The 14,456-nt window shown below is 37.0% G+C and overlaps 1 protein-coding gene across 3 annotated transcripts in view; it reads left to right on the forward strand.

Annotated features, from left to right (window-relative positions):
- Positions 1-13,699, forward strand: part of PLCZ1 (phospholipase C zeta 1) — a 48,260-nt gene extending 34,561 nt beyond the window's left edge. For all 3 annotated transcript variants that reach the window (XM_059183614.1, XM_059183615.1, XM_059183616.1), the window contains 5 exons: positions 336-452; positions 1,556-1,728; positions 8,954-9,086; positions 12,654-12,803; positions 13,567-13,699. In XM_059183614.1, coding sequence (XP_059039597.1) covers positions 336-452; positions 1,556-1,728; positions 8,954-9,086; positions 12,654-12,803; positions 13,567-13,652 — 659 coding nt within the window. In that variant the 3' untranslated portion in view covers positions 13,653-13,699. The remainder of the gene's footprint in view (positions 1-335; positions 453-1,555; positions 1,729-8,953; positions 9,087-12,653; positions 12,804-13,566) is intronic.
- The last annotated feature ends 757 nt before the right edge of the window (positions 13,700-14,456 follow it).

The following is a 14,456-nucleotide window of genomic DNA, read 5'->3' on the forward strand; positions in this document are numbered from 1 at the left end:
GATCCATTTTATTTGGGAATTTTATATATTCTTATGTTAAAGTGAGAGTAATTTGGATTTAAAAAGCAAATATATTATTTAATCATTTGTCCTTAAGTGAATGATTAGTATACATAAAATGGTGTAATAAAAAAAACATTAACTTTTCAATAACCATGAATTATGCTGTCAAACAAAAACATGGATTTATTTTGATGTCCATGAATTGCAAATATTTTTGCTAAAACATACATATCAAAGGTACTGAAACAATTGTAGAATTATATAATATATAGAAGCATAGCAGTTTATTTACTTGAAATCTTTCACAATGTTCTAATATATATATTTTTTAGCCCACGAGTTTATTCTTCACACCAGGATGTTCATTACCAGAATTTATCCCAAAGCAATGAGAGCAGACTCCTCTAATTTTAATCCTCAAGAATTTTGGAATATAGGTTGTCAAATGGGTATGTTCTATAGAATATTGAGTTTCTGGAAAAATAAGATAAAATAAGTTCATTTCGTGAATTAATGAAAGATTTATGAAGAGCTTCCCAAGTACGTTTTTTTTTGGCCCTGGGTGTTTTGGGATCAGGCGATAATGATGAATCACTGGTTTCAAGAGCAGAAGTTATTCCTAAATGGGTCAGAGAGGGTAACTCTAAGTGAGGGTTAGGGGCACGGAGGTTAAGTTCATGAAAAGTTGGCATAAAAGAAGTGTAGGAAGGGGGAAAAAAGACATCAAAATGGATGTAAGAGGACAGTGAATATCAAATCCTTTGCTTGAAAGATTTGCTAAGGGCCTCTTTAAATCAAGAGACCTCTACCTTTTTATACTTTACACCAGCTTCCGCATTTACAGTATTGAAAAGTAAATGGGATTACATAGCTCTGTTATTTGTCTTTACCAGACTCTCCCTATTCCAAATTGATGAGCTGTTCTAGCAGGGGCACTCACTAGTCAGAAGGCACCCGTGTGAACCCCTCTGCTCCTGGATTGTGGCAAGGCCCATAGGTTTATGGAGGGAGGTGGAGAGTCGGGTTAGGTTTGGTGGGTGAGGGGGATTTGAGGGGAGTGGAGGATGGTACTGCCTATAGTGGCTATTTACCAACCTCTAAGGAAGGACTTCTGTATTTTAATAGCAATTGCTGTTCTGCTTCTTTGTCACTTTCTCTTCAAGTGGTAACAGTATCTCTTTGGACCTAAAAATTTAGAATATACTTGGTGTCTTTTCTTCCATCATGAAGTGTACTGATTTTCTCTATTCTCATACTTCCTGAATGTCATCTGACCTACACGTTGCTATTCTGTAATCTCTACTGTGTATCATTTTGATTTTAACTCAAAGCTATAAAATAATTTAAAAATTAAAGCTCACCTTCATACATTAGTATATACATGGCAGGAAGACATGTTTAAAAGTCTGGAATTATTTGGCTAATGATGCTTGTTCTTAAAATGTTTGGATATATAAAAGCCATTAATTCGGTTTTAGTAAATCTTCGAACTGTACTTCTTTAGTTGTACCCTTTCTTTCCTGAGAATATCAAAATACTTTTTTTCTGACAGTGGCCTTAAATTTCCAGACCCCTGGTCTGCCTATGGATCTTCAAATTGGGAAATTTTTGGATAACGGTGGTTCTGGATATATTTTGAAACCACATTTCCTAAGAGATATTGAAACACAGTTTGATCCAAATGAAACACCAAGAGACACTGATCCAGTTACACTTACAATAAGGGTAAGATGAAAAACTTTTTTCTCCCCCCCACTTTTTTTGTTATTATATAAGCTATAGAGTCTGCACTAATATTTTGAGTTCCATTTCCTTTAATATCCTTTAAATTTCTGTTCATCTTTTTCAATATTATAGGTGGGTGGTATTTCAGTATCTCTCCATATCTGAAAAATCTTTCTATTGGCTTTTTGCATGAACGATTACCTGCTTGTGAATAGAAATACTGAGGCTGAAAGCTTCTCCTCTCCAAAGTCTATGTATTCCATTGTCTTTAGGCATTTAATATTGTAATAGAGAAGTCTTGAGTTCAGCCCACTAGTTACTCTGTGGATATGCGACTTTATTTAGGAGCTCTTTGCTTTTTCGTTAATCTCTAGAATTAGACTTTCACAGCTCCAGATTTTTGCCCCTAGTCTCTGAATATTTGTTGATTAGTATTTAGAAACCAAAAGTCATCCATATGCTTTTCTTGAGTATCTGCCTGCGTATTTACTAATTCCTGTCAACTCTATCACTCTTTTTTCTGCCTTTGGTTTTCCTCCATATTTGATTTTATTCTTCACTGATTCTAATGTAGATGTGGATTTTTCTCCTGCATTACCAGTTTCTTTCTTCCAATTTTTATTTACCTCATTCTGCTTCCTTACCAGCTCCTTCCCCACCACCCCACCCCTACTTCTTAAATCCTATGTGGTTTTATTGGGAGCAAAAGTAGTTGTCTAAAATTTATTGTTTCCAATAGTATAGACTTTTTGAAAACTTTCTTATTCTTCTATAACCCAAGTGCTATATTTATTTCCTTTTCTTTTAAATGTCCCTGTATCTTCTGAAAGACCCTTAGCTTTTTCTCTCCTCTTAGTTACAAGCAATTCTATTTTAGATTGTATCTGCACCTGTGGTTTGCAACAAATTGGGTGGGTAGGGCTTTTTGGTCCATCTCTTGGTTTAGCTCGTTGCTCCTAGAACCATATGAACCATTTCAGATTCTGTTCTGGAATTTCGGTACTTGGATTGCTGTCCCTGGTGAGGATTTTTGGGTCTGCAGTTCTGATAGAAGGGAATGCTGCTGGCTGTGCTGTCTGGTGGGGGCTTACCTGCTCTGGTGCCCCAGATGCTCCAACCCAGACAGCATGGCCTTCAGAAGCCTTCCTCTCTAGGCTCCTTCCTCTTGTGTCTTAATGGCACGGGACTTGGAGGACCACTTTCATCCACTTCTGGCCCTAGCCTTTTTGTCCCAGTTGAGAAAGGAGATTTAAGAGCTGTTGCTGTTTTCGAGAGATTAATGTGTAAAGAGAGTAGAGCAAAGTTGAATGAGACAGAAATGATCCTGGCCACTGTGGGAAATAGTACCAGGGAAGACGGTATCGACTTTTTGCTTGGTTGTTAGGGATTTTTCTAATTTTTTAAAAAAGATTTTATTTATTTATTTGACAGACAGTGATCATAGATCTCTGAGGCAGAGAGGCAGCCAGAGAGAGAGAGAGGAGGAAGCAGGCTCTCTGCTGAGCAGAGCAGAGAGCCTGATGTAGGGCTCAATCCCAGGACTCTGAAATCATGACCTGAGCCAAAGGCAGAAGCTTTCACCCATTGAGCCACCCAGGTGCCCCTAATTTTTTTTTTTTTTTTAAAGATTTTATTTGTTTGAGAGAGATATAGAGTGCAAGGAAAAGGGTGGTGGAGAAGGACAAGGGCGCTCCATGCTGAGCACAGAGGCTATCTCAGGGCTGGATCCCACAAAACTGAGATTGTGACCTGAGCCAAAATCAAGAGTGGGCTGCTTAACTGACTGAGCCCTGGATCTTGTGACTCTACAAGTAGGGGCATATAGGGTAGAAATAGCCTCCAGCCCTGGATGCAGCCCCCAACTCATTAGTTGATACTCTTTCTAGGATCCAGCAAAATATTCTCCATTAAGTTTGCTTTGCAAATATTATCATAGCTTCGACATTCTTTTTTTTTTTTAATTTTAAATTCTTTCTTTAATAGGGAGAGAGAGAGATTACAGAGGGAGAAACGGGTTCCCCACTGAGCAGAGAACCTCATGTGGGACTTGATCTCAGGACCCTGGGATCATGACCCGAGTTAGGCAGATGCTTAACTGACTGAGACAGCAAGGCACCCTCTTTTTGAATTTTTTTAATACAAACATTTAAAAGGTTAGTAACTTTTTCTTTTACTTTTTGGTTATGATATAAGCTAGAAAGTATACATTAATATTTTAAGTTCCATTGACTTCTTTTAGTGCCTTTACATTTCTGTTGATCTCTTCAGCCACTATAGTGAGGTAGGTGGTATTTCAACATCTTGCCACATCTGAGCCAGTGTCTTCCTGTTGCCTTTTTGTGTGAATGAAAAAAATGCAAAAGGCTGTGTTTTACAACACCAAATGTAGTGTTGTAGTTGCTGTTTCAGTGAGAAAAGGGGATGAAATCAGTAACTTTGTATGGTCCTCTCCTCCTTCTCACAAATCTCCTTGCTGTGCATCTGGGTTTTCCTTTCTCTCTCTCTTTTTCTTCCTCCTAAGTGATTCTTTCTCTCTCAGATTTGTGGGTTCCTTTACTCTACCTACCTCTGACGTATTTGTATTGTTAAGGCTTTTTCTTTTTTTAAAAATTTTTAACTTAAATTCAGTTTAGTTAACATATAGCATATTACTATTTTCAGGGGTAGAATTTAGTGATTCATCAGTTGCATATAACACCCGAGGCTCATCACATCTCATGCCCTCCTTACTGCCCATCACCCAGTTACCCCAGCCTCCACTTCCCTCCCCTCCAGCAGCCCTGTCTCCCAGAGTTGAGTCCTTAAGGTTTGCCACCTCTCTGTTTTTTTTTTTTTTGCTTTGTTTTTTTTTATTAATTTTTTATTTTTTATAAACATATATTTTTATCCCCTCTCTGTTTTTATCTTATTTTATGTTTCCTTCCCTTCCCATATGTTCCTCTGTTTTGCTTCTTAAATTTCACATGAATGAAATTATATGTTATTTGTCTGCTATAAACATTGGGGTACATGTATCCCTTCAAATCATTATTTTTGTATCCTTTGGATAAATACCCAGTAGTGCAATTGCTGGGTCATAGGGTAGCTCTATTTTTAACTTTTTGAGGAACCTCCATACTGTTTTCCCGAGTGGCTGCACCAGGTTGCATTCCCACCAACAGATTAAGAGGGTTCCCCTTTCTCTACACCCTTGCCAACAACTCTTGTTTCCTGTCTTGTTAATCTCAGCCATTCTGATCAGTATGAGGTGATATCTCATTGTGGTTTTGATTTCTACTCCCCTGATGCTGAGTGATATGGAGCATTTTTTTCATGTGTCTGTTAGACCAAGGCTTTTTCTTAATCCTCATCTCAAACTAAATATTATCCTATGTCCTTTTATATACATTTATGGTTTTAACTGCCAACAATACTCAAATCTTTAATCTGACTTCATTTCTGGAATGTAAAGACATACTTTAAATATTCTACTTAACATCCTTACCTGTTTAATCCTTGCTCTGTCAACCTTATCATATTAAAGGCTGAACATCCCTCCCTAATCCAATCTTACTTTCTTTAAATGTCATTGAACTCCATTGAATTCATTGTGTCAATTAACTCAGGCTAAAACATTGGGAATCATTCCTCTGTTCCACATCTGTCACTTCCTGTGTCCCATCTCTAAATTTTATTGATTCGAGAAGTCTTCCTTATCCAATCCCTTGGTCTGATTCCATCTGCCACTCTCCACCCCCACCCCTTTTAAGGAATTTGTTACTTGGCATCACATTATTCCAACACATTATAAGTCTTAAGGGTTTTTCACATAGCCTGTCTCAGTCCTGCTGATTATCTTCCACAAGTTGTCCAGAGATGACGTGCTCCAGTGCTAATCTCATCATACCTACTTAACGTTTCTTTGGGCGTCATGCTTGCTTGCTTAGTCAGGGCTTAGCCTAATTCTCTAGGCCCATCTCTCACGACTTCTAGTCTTACACTTACTCTATAATCATATGACAATTCCATGCATTACATACGCTTTTTCCTTTGACTGGGTCATTCTTCCATCCCTCACCTGCCTGTTGATTCAGACCCATTTTTCAAGACTTAAGGGTCACTTCTTTTTGGGATTGTTTTCCCCTACACTGTATTAGTTAGGCTTCTTTTTGTAGTTTTGTTTTTTCATACCCCCTATAGGTGCATACACATGCAATACGCCACTCTATTACACAGGCCTCCATCAGAGATATTGCAGGTCTGGTTCCAGACCACCACAAGAAAGTGAATATCACAATAAAGCAAGTCAAATGAACTCTTTGATTCCCCAGAGCATATGAAAGTTATGTTTATACTATAATCTATTAAGTGTGTAATGGTATTATGTCTAAAAAAATAATGTACATACCTTAATTAATACTTTGTCACTAAAAAATGCTAACCATCGTCTGAGCTTTCAGGGGGTCACAGTCTTTTGGCTGGTGGAGGGTATTTCCTGGATGTGGATGGCTGCTGATTGAGGACGGGGGCGCTTGCTCAGGGTCGGGGTGGCTGTGGTATTGTTTGGTCAACTACATTGATGTAGTCTTCTAAGTCCTTTGTTGTCATTTCAAAAATTGTCACAGCATCTTCACCAGGAGTAGATTCCAGCTCAAGAAACTGCTTTCTTTGCTCATATCCATCAGCAACAACTCCTCATCCGTTCAAGTTTGATCATGAGATTTGAATAATTCAGTCACATCTTCAGGCTCAGCTCTGACTGTAGTTCTCTTGCTGTTTCTGCCCCATCTGCCGTCAGAACACACACATGTATTAGTTTGCTGTCTGACATGGACATGCTTGGTGGCACCCCCAAAATAATTACAATAGTAACATCAAAGATCACTGATCACAGATCCCCATAAGAACTATAAGAATAATGACAAAATCTGAAATAGTGTGAGAATTACCAAAATGTGACAGAGGAACATGAAGTGAACCACAGCTGTTGGAAAAATGGTGCCCATAGACTTGTTCATTGCAGAATTGCCACAAACCTTCAGTTTGTAAAAAATTGCAATATCTGCAAAGTAGAAGAAAACAAAACTCAATAACATGGAGTTGCCTGTAATTGTTTATTTACTTGGGCTTGTCTTCCTCTCTTGTCTGAAAGTTCTGGAAGGATAAGGACCATATTTGTTCAAGTCTTCTCCACAGTGCCTGACACAAAGTATATGCTCAATGTATGTCAGTTAGTTGAATGATTTCTTTTTCAATTTGAGAATAGTAAAGAGAATGGATGTGCTCTTTTATTGAGAAAGCAAAGATGGAAGATGCTTACAAATGCCACCTCTTTGTTTCTGAAGGGTCTTATAGAGGGATGTAAGTGACATGATATAAAATAGGCAGGATTAATGATTTTCCTGAGAAACCGCTGCCATAAATATCCATGTGGGTCCTTCTCTCTAGGTTTGATCATTCTGGAGAGCTTTTATTACAACTTGTACAAATTGTTGAAGACATGCTTTGGAAATCAGGAAATCTTGTTTTGCCATTAGCTTTATGTCCTTGATGAAGACATTTCAACATTTCTGATTTAATCTCCCTCATATGCAAATTGAGAGTTTTGGATTAGGTCAATCATTTTCAAACTTATAAAAGTGATGCAACCATTTTCTAAGTTCAAAAATTTTATGCATAAGGCCAATAGATGAAACCAGAGGTACTCTAGTTGACCATCAAGGGTTTTCTTTTTCTTTTCTTTCTTTGTTTCTTTTTTTTTTTTTTTTAAGATTTCATTCATTTATTGGACAGACAGAGATCACAAGTAGGCAGAGAGGCAGGCAGAGAGAGGGGGGGAAGCAGGGTCCCTGCTGAGCAAGGTGCCCGAGGCGGGGCTCCATCCTAGGACTCTGGGATCATGACCCAAGCTGAAGGCAAAGGCTTCCACCCACTGAGCAACCCAGGTGCCCCAGGGGTTTTCTTTTTGACATCTATCTCTGTGGTGGCCCCTGGAAGGGCTCTGTGAATCAGAGTATAAAAAGTATTTGAATAATAACCTCTAAATTTTTTTTCAGGTTTCATATTCAATTGTTATTATTTTTTAGTCAGACAATTTTTTTTTTTTTGACACGAGTTGCACCAAAGCCAAACCTTCTCCATATTGGTAAGGGTCTATTACCTGCGGAGGAGATACTCACCTGGGAAGCTCTGCTATCAGTGTACTTCTTGATTATGGCCAATGTTCTAACTTCATCGATGTCTAATTAGGCTGATTGATCAATGCCCATTCTATAGTTGTTGTTAAATATTTGCACAGTCACTCTGGTTTCCAGCTAATGTTATAATATGTGGATATAGGAAAGGAAAAATACACTGACACTTTTTCTTTTTTTTTTCCCTCTGTTCCTTCTGTTTCTTTTTTTCCTCTTCCTTTCTTTTCTTTCTTTTTTTTCCAAACAATTATTTATTTTGTTCCTCTTTATTATGATCTTCAGAAATTGAAATTATGCCTCAATTTTTATATCATTATGTTTTACAAATCAGCACACTGAAATAGTGTTTTTCATTTAGACTTTGTCTCTTAAAGACAGAACTTAGTTTCAACAGCTAGTTTGACAATACAAGGTTAAAAATATTGTTAATTACTTTAAGTGTTTCTCTGATACCCAGTCCCTAATATATGTATGAAATCATTGATTTTGTCAGATTCACATTACTTATGATAATATTGATAATAATAGGTAATATAAAATTTTATCATAAATTACCCAAATGTAAATTATACTATCAAAAAGTGCTGTCATAAGAAATTATGCAGTGTTTCTTTCTTATATTTTAGAAGTAGTATTACTATTATTTCTATTTTTTTACTATTTACATGTAGTATGAATTTCAACATAGTTCATGTTGACAGAGTAATTCAGCCTGAATTACAGTAGACTATGATTATAATAATACTTTTAAGCAATGCCTTATGACAACTATAATAAAGACTTTAAGAATAAAAAAATATGTTGAACTATAAAACTCAATGTGAATTTTACTATAATTATATACTGGTAAAATGGAATAATGTAGACATATTCCTAGTATTCACCTTGAGGATAAGAGTTAAGGTTTAAAATGTGCATTATATTCCATTTTTAATTTTTTTGTGGGAACTGAGAGTCTGTCATTTTTTTGGTATATATATTTTATTTTGAAATTACATGATTACACAGTTTGAAATCCTATTAAATTTTTGCATTCAAATATTTTTGTGCAGCTTATCAGTGGTATCCAGTTACCTCCCAGTAACAATTCATCATCTAACAAAGCTAACACACTAGTGATTCTAGAAATTTTTGGTGTTCCAGATGATCATGTGAGACAGCAGACTCGTGTAATTAAAAGAAATGGTGAGCTCCTAATATATTTTTATTGAACTTCTACTAGGCTTCTTGTTGGAAAGCTTAAAATTTATTTATTTATAGAATTTTGAGACATCTTTATTATTCATAAGACAAGGGCTTTGCATTAGGTTTAAGATGACCAAAGTGTTATATGCAGCGAAAACAATCTGATAATGATTCAATGTATTGTTTAGATGTATTTTCAGATTACAGATACAAAAGTTAATCTAACCTGAAAAATTACTACCTTTTTTTTCACTTTGACCTCCTTTTTATGTCTCTTCCTATATTGCTGAATTAAAGGGACATTTTGATGGCTGCAAGTCTACTTAGCTTCTAGTCTTTGTGTAAAATAAAGAACATATGATTTTTCTGATATAGTATATTTCCCATTTTTATTTCACTGTTTGAATTATTTTAGATCAAAGGTCTATGGTTTTTGGCTCTGGCTAAGGATGCCATAGAAACCTCCTCATACTATATTTGGATTCATAATTCAGTCATTTTTGCCAGAAGGGAAATGTAGGAATGGAAGAAATGACTTGGGTAAGATTTTTAGTTCCAGCATCCCGTGATATTTTATGTAATACACTACTAACAGCATCACATCTTCGCTGAGGTGGAAGTCATTAAGGACATTAAAGTGTAGATTCCTGGGATTGACCTTTAGTCAGGGTCACCTTGGAGAAGACCTTGGAACTGACTCCTGAGTCTAGAATCTTCTTTGTGTGGATATTTCCAAAGTGTAGAGGGCTTCAGTTCAGAGTCTGCAAATATGTGCCCAGTTAAATGGCACCAATGAAAAAACAGGTGCAGTCATACTACTCTTTCTTTTTTTTTCCCCCTTTGGTGATAATCTCTAATAATACCCACCATCTGTCCTTGTATTGACACCCCAAATACTCCTCCAGTGTTTCCCTCGGGCAAAGGGTATGGAAGAAAGATGTGGGAAATTTTGGCTACCTTATCCTAGGTTATCTATAGGAAAGGATGTTGGTGATGACTCATCGGCTTATTTGGCAAGCCTTGGATTTGAAGGCATACTACAATGGCAGTGTCATGAAAAGGTAACTGCTTACGTCAGCAAGCTTGTAGTACCCTATCTCTTGTTCTCTCCATCCCCCTACTTGAATCTTCATGACAAAATGCATAGACCATTTATTTATTCTTATAATATGATTATAATAATATATATTATATAATTATATGATATATAATCATATTATAATATGATTCTAGTTCCCATTAGAATTTAGATTATATCCCTGAGTTTTATGGAAATATTCCTACAGAAATTAAATTTACTTTATCTAACAATACTGAGCCTCTGTTATTAGAAGCCAGGTGATCAGTATCAAGGAAACTTAAAATCTCTGTGTACTTAATGTATTACTATGTATGTCCAAATCAACTCTATTGAAGATAGTTTTCAATTTGATATGGGAGATAAGATACAATAAAACTAGTATGATAGAGTCATTAGTATTTCAAGGAAGGTAAAAGAATTCTAGTGGAACAGGCAAATTGGGAGATGGTTCTTGGAGAATGAATAGAATTTTTTACAGAGATTGAGCCCTAAAACCTGGAGAAGACTAAATCCAAACACGCTAGGGAAAAATACAGAAGTTTAATATGGGTGAAATACAGGGTGAGGTAAAATGAAAAAGTTATGTTGGGGATGGTCATGGAAAATTGGGAAAGGCATGATAAGGTGTTGGGTAATGTCTTTTCTGTAGAAAATGAACAAAATTAAAACTCTTAAACAGGGAGATAGCACTAACATAGTTGAGCTTTAGGGAGATTGTTTCTGCAGATTGGGTAGAAAGCAGTGTATGCAAGGAGATGAGAATTACAAAATAGAGTCAGGATATGATTCATGGCGAGAGGGTGAGGAATTCCAGTCAAAGAAGGCCCATGGCATCAGAAAAGGAGTGGAGGATGCACATGAGGAAGACTAGCAGGAACAAAAGTCTAGGTAGCTGGACAAGGGGGATCCTAGGATGGCTTAGCTACTAAAGTAATTGTGGTAGAATAAGAGAAATGAGAGTCTGGAAGGAAAAAGATCACGTTTGGATAAGGTGTGGAAGTAATTTTTCAGTTTTGGTCACGCTAGAGAAAACTGTGCTTGTAACCATCAGATGTGGTGTCCTCCTCTCCCTCTTTCCTTCCTCTCTTCCTTCCTTCCTTCCTTCCTTCCTTCCTTCCTTCCTTCCTTCCTTCCTTCTTTCCCTCCTTCCTTCCTTCCTTCCTTCCTTCCTTCCTTCCTTCCCTCCTTCCTTCCTTCCTTCCTTCCTTCCCTCCTTCCTTCCTTCCTTCCTTCCTTCCTTCCTTCTTTCTCTCTCTTTCTTTCTTCTTCTTTATTAAAAGGGCTTTCTTAAATGATACGTATGATTTGTGTGTGTATGTGTGTGTGTGTGAGAGAGAGAGTTTATAGGGAAGTAGGGTTAGAGGAGGAAGACAAATCAGTATAAGAATTTTGTGCCCATTTTAAAGTGTCTATAAAAAAATTGACTCTTAGATCTGCCCTTGCACTCCATGGAATTAATTCTTTTCTTAAGCCAAAGTAATATATTCATTATACCAGCATGAGCCAATTGGTTTAATATTTTCATGGGCATAGACTTCATCCTGGATTGCTATCTGGTAAATGTATGCTTGTGACCACAGAGTCACCCAGAAAACAGAAAATGTAATTAGTCACAAATTCTTTAATGCTTCTGGAAAAGTAACTTGAAGAACAAAACCTACTTACGTAGCAAGCATAGCATTACCTTTGTACATGAAAGTGATACATATTATTTCTCTCTGAACCTAAGTAGACTATATATTTGATCTGGATGTGAATTTCTTGATTCCATTAAATTATGCTTAAGTATTGGATGATTTGGGTTATATTTTGACACAATTTGGATTTCTTATTTGGCAAGAGATTGTTGTTTGGATGATTATTTTGCTGAAGATCTAAATGACTCAACACCTGGGACTTTAAAATGAGCACTTATTCAAAAGAAGGATCAAAGGCTGGCTTTGGAGCACCTAGCTCTCAGGCCAACAACTATCTACGGAGCTCATCCCATAATAGGAGCTGGTATAGAAAAATGACGGCATTTAACTCCTTTGTTAGGGAAATGCCCGAACCCAGCAGTCATATTGCCAAGTGTTGAAATGCTTCGCTCTGAAATTGGACTCCATTTGTTTGAATTCCTGCCCTGTCACTTACTGGCTGTGTATGTGAAACCTTGAGGAAGTTACGTAACATCTTTCCGGCTCAATTTTCTCATCCATAAATGTGAATAGTAATAACCCTGATGGGTTATTGTAAGGTTGAAATGAGATTATCTACTTAAAGCTCTTATCATATTGCCCAGCAATACTAAAAACCTAATAATTATTATTATTGTCATCAATATTCCTTTCTCAATGGGTGTGTGAAAAATTCAAGTGCTCTAAAACATAAACCATTAATATTAGTAAGTGTTTGAAAAGAAAAAAATTTCAGAGAACAGATACCATGCAGTACTCCCTAGACATAGTGTCTATGATTCTTTGATGTCATCTTCCTTTATATTTCAGCTTTTTGTCCAAGATGGAATGAAACATTCACATTCATTATTCAGGTGCCAGAATTGGCTCTGATACGTTTTGTTGTTGAAAGTCAAGGTCTAATAACTGGAAATGAGTTTCTTGGCCAATATACTTTACCAGTTCTATGCATGAACAAAGGTAATATTCTGAAAAGTAAGATGATTGTGCTGACCATTAGAACTTGCATTTACCAAAGAAACAAATTGATACATCAGATAGCTCTATCCATGACAGTCAGAGGTAAAGGAACTTTTATGCATTGACACATATTTTCTCTCAGTGGTAGTATAGAAATGTGTTCTCATGTGGAAGGTGGGATTGTGGTTTGAGATTGCTAGGAAGATAAATTAGACAAACATGGCATGTCTTAGCATTTCTTTACATGGATCGTTGCTCTTTTGTTTCAATTAAGACTGATCATGACTACCACAGAGAAATAAAGCATGGGAATCAAAGAGAAGGGAGAAGCAGGGACTCATCTTCCAGCCCATAAGGGCCTGGGAGCCCAAGATGATCCTTTCTTGACTCTTTCCAGGGCCGACTTAATGTTGCCGTCAGCTTGCGGAGATGATTTATACAATGCCCCAAATTACCTTGTCTCAGTGTGTTTACTTCTCTAGCACCATCTGAGCGGTATCCCAGAACCAGAGTCTTCCTGCAGCAGAAGGGTGGTGGCGAATTTAGCATACTGTACTTTGAGGGAGAAGTGTGATCTATGTGCTTAGTGTTTGGCAGTAAGAAGTAGAATCGAAACTTCAGATATTTTCTCTTATATGCAAGAGGAATATAACAATGTGGTCATAGTTTTTCCATAGGCTTAGTAAAGATAGTCTCAGTAGCACTATCGAGAACACTACTGATTGATTTTTATTGTCCTAATTGGATATGATTCCTTTCGCAGGCTACCGTCGTGTTCCTCTGTTTTCCAAAATGGGCGAGAGCCTTGAGCCAGCTGCACTGTTTATTTATGTGTGGTACGTCAGATAGCAACCAAAATCCCTGACATATTGTTAGCTATACATCCTAATAAAACAGCCAAAACAAATGTCTATACATTTTTTCTTTATTTAAAAACATAAAGCAAAAGAATTACTTACAAAAACAGAAATATTGAGCAAATTCCCCTTTAACTGACAAAACAGAATAGTGGAGAAAAAGAAAGCAAAACCGTTCAGAGGGTCCTGACACTGTGGGCTGCCTGTAGCCCAGTTTTGCTGCACCCCCACCCCCCACCCCGCCGCTCCCCTGCTGTCTGCTGAGGCTGCTCTTCAACTAGCTTGTGTCATTTTAAATGAGTAGAACTTCCAAGCTCTTAAAATATGTCTGATTATACAAGATATGTTGGCAAATATTTATCAGTAAAAAGAACTGTAAAATTTAAGAGTGTTTTAACTTCTAGACACCCACTGCCGCATGTTGTAGTGAACTGGAATTAAATTCTCAGGTGCTCTGTGCCCTTTTACATCCTAGATAGTGATTAGCCCCTGCCTCCTGCTCCTGCTAGTTTTTAGATGCTGGGCATTGGGTTTGGTATCCTGTAATTACACAGATATTTTTATGAGTGCCTATCAAATTGATTTGCAGTCAAACTGTTCAATCTCCCTATCTGTAAAAGAAATCTACTCTGTCGACTTTTGTGCTTGGATCTCTGAATTCACACTATTTTTTGAATCTGTGCTAAATGTACTTTGAAGATGGTCTTTGGTCAGAGATGAGATTCCTGTGCTATTTTATATGCTGAGCTTCTCACTATCAGCAGCACTTTGATTTACTCAGTGTCCTATGCAGAGT

This window comes from Mustela lutreola, chromosome 8 (genome assembly GCF_030435805.1).
Source record: "Mustela lutreola isolate mMusLut2 chromosome 8, mMusLut2.pri, whole genome shotgun sequence".
NCBI classification, from domain to species: domain Eukaryota; kingdom Metazoa; phylum Chordata; class Mammalia; order Carnivora; family Mustelidae; genus Mustela; species Mustela lutreola.